This window comes from Agelaius tricolor, unplaced genomic scaffold (genome assembly GCF_023055355.1).
Source record: "Agelaius tricolor isolate 1412-34295 unplaced genomic scaffold, bAgeTri1.0.p SCAF_1, whole genome shotgun sequence".
In the NCBI taxonomy this organism is placed as follows: domain Eukaryota; kingdom Metazoa; phylum Chordata; class Aves; order Passeriformes; family Icteridae; genus Agelaius; species Agelaius tricolor.
The window spans coordinates 5,653,104-5,660,044 of NW_027269261.1; the positions used below are offsets into that span (position 1 = coordinate 5,653,104).

The 6,941-nt window shown below is 44.0% G+C and overlaps 1 protein-coding gene across 7 annotated transcripts in view; it reads left to right on the forward strand.

Moving 5' to 3' along the window:
- The window catches only part of RIN2 (Ras and Rab interactor 2), a 63,922-nt gene extending 60,898 nt beyond the window's left edge, over positions 1 to 3,024 (forward strand). For 6 of the 7 annotated variants that reach the window (XM_071417967.1, XM_071418211.1, XM_071417836.1 and 3 more), the window contains one exon: positions 2,015 to 3,024. In XM_071417967.1, the coding sequence (XP_071274068.1) occupies positions 2,015 to 2,332 (318 nt within the window). In that variant the 3' untranslated portion in view covers positions 2,333 to 3,024. The remainder of the gene's footprint in view (positions 1 to 2,014) is intronic. The other variant, XR_011677074.1, reaches the window with a different exon arrangement.
- The last annotated feature ends 3,917 nt before the right edge of the window (positions 3,025 to 6,941 follow it).

The following is a 6,941-nucleotide window of genomic DNA, read 5'->3' on the forward strand; positions in this document are numbered from 1 at the left end:
GGAGCATCCAGCACCTTTATTTCTGCTTGGTGAGGAAATGACAGAAGATTCTTTCTGCAGGATTTTGTAGGAAGTTCCATCTTCTCTTTCTCTGCAGATGAACTTGGTCCAGGCTCAGTGTTCACTTGGATGCAGGAAGATTCAGGGGGCAGGGAAGACCTGGCAGTGAGTGTGTCCAGTGCTTCTCCTGCTTTCAAAAGAGAGCCTGGAATTAGTGGATCCACCACCTACAGGATGTGCTTGGCACAAATGCAAGTGTTTTGCTGTCTACTCAGAATGGCGATTTTCTCTCTTTTCTCTCTGAGTCTTGCAGTCCTGAAATGGAGCACCTTGCCTACAACCAGCATGGAACATATCTGCAGCTCCAGTCATCTCTCTCCCAGGGAATCAGGGTGTGGTCATGGCATTTCTGTGCTGCAGTCTCACAGCCTTGCTGGCTCTTGGGCCCTGGAGGCTGTTTTTCCACCTTCCCTAAATGGAAAGAAAAACAAAAACCCCAGTACTTTGATGATGATGAAATACAGCTTTCTGGGCATCTGTAAAAAAAACTTCAGCCTTTCCTTTTCCTTCCAGCAGTCCTGTCCATCTAAAAACTCACACTTTTCAAAGCAGGTCTTGTGTGTGATAGCTTAATTAAAAATTAAATCTAGTGTGTTTTGCCCTATTTAGGGCTGTGTTTTTTCTACAAGTTCTTCAAACCAGGTTAAAAAAATGGCTTAGTTCTGTTCAGTCAGGGTTCAGTCCCATTTTTTAAAACCTATTGCAGAGTTTAGTGTTCAGTCTTCGTGGTATTAAGAAATACTTAATTAGACAAGAGTGCTCTTTGGAACTTAAGTCATTGGAAGGTTCTTCTCAGCTGTTAAAACAGATTGTTTCTGTGAGAGGTAAACTTCTACCATTGGGATTTTCAATGCTTAATTTATTCAGCTTACAAACCACGGGTGCCAGCCCAGTCAATAAACAACTCTTTCTCCTTTTAATTTTTTCCACCTCCTTCAATCTCACTGCATTTTAGTCTTTAATTCCAGATTTTTTTTCTTTTAAAACTGTCTCTGGTTTAGAGACAATTTTAGCAGAAAACACTCTGGAATTAACATTTTCTCTAAAGAAAATGGGTTTGGGCACTCCCTTGCCATCAATATGAAAGGAATTTCTTGGATGAAAGTGACAAAAACAATTTATTTCTCAAACAAAGTGCCCACAGGGCAGGCAGGGGAAAAGGAATAACTGTTATGTATTGAAGCTCCTCGCTGCTGGTTGATTTAGAGCTCCCTCTTTAGCTGGCCTGGCCTCCCCGAGGTCCAGAGTGGGGATGCAGCATTCAGCTCCCACCAGTGGTCTGGTTGTCAGACCAAAGCTGAGCCAAGCAGTTCCAGAGGAAGCCACAGAAGTCACTGGAGGATTGCTGTTGCAGTCCCAGGAAAACCTCTTGCCTCGGCTAATAAAACCAAGGTAGCCCAAAGCAGAAATGTGACTCCCTCCACGCCGCAAAGCCAAGCACACGGGGAGTGAGTGCCTGAACACAACCTGTGCCAGAGTTCCCCCAGCTCACAGCCCTCCCCTGGACCCAGCCTAAAGCTCCAGGACTCATTTCTGGGCATAAAGCAGACCATGGGGGAATACAGTATTACCATAAAATCACCCCAAGACAAAAACAAACAGGAAGCAGATGAAACTGCATTTCCATGTGGGGCCTATTTAGAATGTATCCGTGGGCGTGTGTCAGTTTCTACAGGAGAAGACATCCAGCTTTTGCCTCAAGATCAGGTGCATTTACTTGAATGGTGCAGAGTAAATTTTCTTTCTGAATCCCTGTAAAGCTGTCCTGTGAAAAGCTGGGTTAGGCCAGGCTTGGACGCCGGGCTGCAGCTCACGGGATGGCCGTAATGTCTGGGAATCACCAGAGTGTGTTTCACAGCTGGAGCAGGGAGAGGCTTGCTTTTTGTTGCTGACTTTTCAGTTTTCAGAGGCTAAGGACTTTTTGACTTCCTGATGTCTGCTTTCTTGTTCACAGAACTACCTTCGTGTTGCATTCCAGGAGGTTAACAGCGGCTGTACAGGAAAGACTTTGCTAGTAAGGCCATACATCACTACCGAAGATGTCTGTCAGCTTTGTGCTGAGAAGTTTAAAGTGGCAAATCCAGAAGAATACAGGCTGTTTCTTTTTGTTGATGACACCTGGCAACAACTGACAGAGGATACCTACCCTCAGAAAATCAAGGCAGAGTTGCACAGCCGTCCGCAGCCCCAGGTCTTCCACTTTGTCTACAAGCGCCTTAACAGCGACCCATATGGGGCCATTCTTCAGAACAGCCACGACTCGGCTGCTTAGAACCAGCAACCTGTCATTTTTATATCTGTTCCTTGGTAATTGTTACAAACATCTTTGTTGGCTGCCTTCCTTAGGAGCTAAAACGTGTCTTAAACCTAAAGTGCCTGGTGAAACACGTGCTGACGTTTCTGATGTCACTTACAGGACCCAGGGGCACTGTGCACGTGGCCAGCTATGCAGAATATTCCACCAGCATGTCTTGAGGAGACAGTCCATGAGCCTGCATTTCTTGTACCATGGGCTCTTTTGCAGCATATTCTACTGTGGCCTTTCACAGGTCTTGGCTGTAGTGTGCAAAATATGATTTTCTTCCACTCCTTGTTTCCCCAGCTGTCACTTGCATTTGAATCCGTGTGCGAGACGAGTGCGTCCGTGGACTGGGGTGAGCTCAGTTCTGCCAGCAGGAGTTTGACAAGACTGTCCGATGCAGGGCATCAGTTCACTCAGCATTACCTGGATGGTTGCATCCTTGTCTAATTTTTTTTTGATTACAGAAAATCATCATGTTTATATATATATATATATATATATATATATATATAAAATAGATATTTTATAGCAGTTGCAGGTAAACTGTCAGGGTTGGTTTTTGAAATATTTTTTTAACTAAAATATTCTATAATTATGCATGTGATTTTTAACATTTAATACACAAGAATAAATCTCTTGCTGGTTTTAGAGTCTTGCATTGATAGTCTGTGTGGTTTCTCTTCTTTACCTGTTCCAGGAGAGTTCTTAGGAAACCTCTGTACCCTTGAGGCAGTTTTGCTGTCTGTTCTCAATTGTCTTCTGAAAATCAGACCATTTTATAAACTGTGCTGTGCAAAACACGTCCTAGCATCTCATCACATTCATTCTGAGGACATTGTGTGTTTGGTCCTCTGCCTTTTCCTCTGTCCTTCTCCATGTCTCACTCCTGTTCCTCTTTTATTCTGTGTGGTTTATTCTGTATTCTCTTTTATTCTCTGTGCTTTCCATGCCCATGTTTCTCACTGGATGCTTGTGAACCATTCCCTGTCCCTGTTCTTTTTTAATCCCTGTCTGTAATGCTGCCCATTGCAGTTTGGTTTTTTGTTTTTTTTTTTGGTTGGTTGGTTTTTGTTTTGTTTTGGGGTGGTTCTTTTGGATGCTTTTGTTTTGGTTTGGTTTTTTGGTGTTTTTGGTTGGTTGGTTGGTTGGTTTTTGCCTTACTTGTATTCCCTTTTTATTCTTGGTGGCTCTGTGGTGCTCCTGTGTGCCATTGTTTCTCTACTGGATCTTTGTATCATGATCCCAGTCCCCATTCTTTTTTAATCCCTCTCTATCATGCTGTCCATCCCAAGGTGTGTTGTTGTTGTTTTGGTTGTTTTTTCAATTTCATTCTGCACCTCATTCTTACTTTTCTTCCTGTGTTCTCTCTGCTGCCCCTCCCTCTTTCTGCCTCTCTCCTGTGACTGCGGGGCTGGGGAGGAAATTCTGGGGGTTCCCCCCATTCATGTTGCAGCAATGTCCTTTTTTTGGGGGGGGATGTACACGTGGAAAGGGCTTGAATAAAGCACCACGCTGCTGTCCAGGGCAGTTTGACTTGTTCTGTGCCTTCTTTGGGGGTGAGGAAGGAACGTTGAGGGAGAGAGGGTAGAGAGCTGGGGGCTCTGATGCCATTTGGGGCACCCCAGTGTCCCTAGGAGGGAGAGCCAGGCTGTAGCCATGATATATTCTGAAAAATCCTCTCCTTAGGATTTTTTTCTCCTGAGAAGCTGAGAGGCCTCAGGAACAAAATGTAAACAATGGTTATCTGCTGCTGTGGAATGCAACAGGTGAATCTGTGATTGGTCTCATGTGGTTGTTTCTAATTAATGGCCAATCACAGTCAGCTGGCTCGAACTCTCTGTCCGAGACACAAGCCTTTGTTATCATTCCTTCTTTTTCTATTCTTAGCCAGCCTTCTGATGAAATCCTTTCTTCTATTCTTTTAGTATAGTTTTAATATATCATAAAATAATAAATCAAGCCTTCTGAAACATGGAGTCAGATCCTCATCTCTTCCCTCATCCTCAGACCCCTGTGAACACGGTCACACCAGGCTGTGATGGAGGAGCAGGTGAGCGGGGAATGAGGGGGATCATGCTGGGTTACCCTCCCCCAGAGGAACCAAAAGCTGCCAGAAAATTCACAGGGAGGGTGTAGGTATTGGCAAAGAATAGGGATTTATCTCTAAAACCACTTGGAAAGAATTATTTGGAAAGAATCTCTCTAGCCACTCTATTGTATACAGGAATGTAGGAAACTCTGATTAGGAATGGGTAGTAGTTTGAAACCAATGTTATAACGTTTTTACCTAGGAATGAACCAATCAAGTGCCCTGTGAAAAATGCCAATCACTTGTTTTTAAAATTTTAAAAGTTTAATAGTAATAAAATGGTTATAAAAATAGTAATACAATTAGAGTAATAATAATTTGGACAAATTGAATTAGGACAATATGAGACAATAGAAACAAAGAGTTACGGATGTCCAGGTACCTTTTTCTGGGCAGCATAAGCCTGAAATAGGACTCACGTTAACAAAGGATTAACCCTTAAAAGCCATAGCCTGTTGCATATTCATACACCTCATCCATGATGCATGAATTCCATTCAAATACAGGATTCTGTCTGGTCAGTGTCAGCTTCTTCCTCTGAATCCTAACAGCTTCTTTGAGGCAGGAAGAAGTTGCTTTCTTCTGATAAGAGGGCAATAAATGCTTTTTCTCTTAAAGATTTAGGTGTCCTATGGTTGCTCTCTCAGTGCCAGTCCTTTCTTTAAAAAAGTATCCTACATAGCATAGTTTCTATTTTAACATTTTTTTATAACCTAAAACTGTATTAACACAGTACTTAAGAGAATTAATACAGCATTACTTTCTAACACAACACATATAATATTCATTTCAAATTTGCAAACGAGCCGACTGGACAAACGCCTGAGTGAGGAGCGGGGGATGCCTAAGGTACCACAACATAGATGGTGGCTCGGCCGGGAGTGGCTTCTGCCAGTACCAAAGATTGTGGCGAGGAAATCCAGGAGAAATGGCTGCTGGCATCCTGAGCTTGCCAGGCAGGCTTTGTACTTGATTGCAAGGCAGTTTTTCTGCCTCTGCAGGGGGTGGAAACTGGAAAGGGGAGAGAAAAAAAAGTCACTTTTATGCCACACCTGAGATGGCGGCCCAGCGCGGCACTCACTTGCCCTTCCAACGATGGCGGCAGTCCGCATGTGCGCCTTGGGTAGGGAGAAAAAAGGGCGGTACAGCAAATACCCCGCTCCGTCTGATCGGAAAGTGCTTTCTCCTGGGTCTGGGTGGCATTGAGCTTAACTTCCCTTTTCTCCTCTCTTTCAGGACAGGGAGAACCACTGAACTTGTCCTGGCCTTGCCAAGAGCTTTGGTGTTTGAGTTGCCAAACCCAAACTGGTCCTGATGATGGAGGACTTAAGAAATACTCAATCCAACTAAATGCTTTAAAAAGGGAGATGGTTTGGTTATAAAAGTATTTCTGCCTGAGACTGGGAAGAGTTAAACCCCCCAGTTCTGCACAACAGCACAAGGATTTTTTAATTCTTTGCCTTTTTTTTCCCCTTCCTTTGAATGGGTTTGTTTGTTTCCCCTTGGAGACTGCACACATAATAGGCAGATTTTTCAGTTAAGCCATTTTTCCCACTTTTAGTCTTCAGTGGAGCCCAGGTGCCAATTGTTTGCTGCTTGGTTTCTGCCTTCCCTTTCCTGCCTACAGCTTAACCCCTTTCTCTCCTTCCTGCTTTTTGGCCATCACTGGTCATGCAGATGATGCTGATGCAGATGGCTGATAAATAATTACCAAACAGCTTGGGAATGGTCTGTATCAGGTATCAATGACATTAAAAATGCAGTATATGGACCATCCACCGATGAATTTAGCAACAGGTGGATAGTAACTAATCTTTCCTTTGAAGCCCTCTTCAAAGCATATTTACTTATAAAGTGAAAGCATTTCGTTTTTATTTAAAAAAAAATATTACAAATTACCAACAGCCAGCTTAAGTGAGCATGGAAGACTGACAAAGACAGTTGTAATGTTGTAATGTTTTTTCTTTTAAATCCCTCACGACCCCATCACGTCCTGGAGAGGCAGCTCAGTGAGTTTCAGCCCACAGCTGCCATCCTGTGCTCATGGAGAGCAACCTCTCCAGCTGCCCCAGCCTCAGGAAAGCACAGGAGAGGGCTCTGCACAGATCAGGGATTAAGCTAGACCCAGGCTGGGCTCAGTTCAGTCACCATGGCACTGTTAGAAGCCTCAGACCCTTTTTCTATCAGATTGTGGCTGTCGTGCAGCCACTGCGTTGCTGTCAATGTGCTCCCCTGCAGCCTAGCCTGACATGGTGATCATGTGTTAAACATCAAACCAGAAGATAAACCAACAGATAAAACCCCTGCCCTGCCATGTCCCTCACTCTGCACCACTGCTATGAGAGGAGGGTAAAAGACCCAGTCAGTTTTAGCTCTGTAAAGAAGCTACAGAGCAGTGATGAGTGCCTGAGTCACATCCCCTGCAGCCATCAGGGGAATGAGGGCAGGGAAAAGGGCAGAGAAAGGGAAATAAAAAACCAACAGAACCAC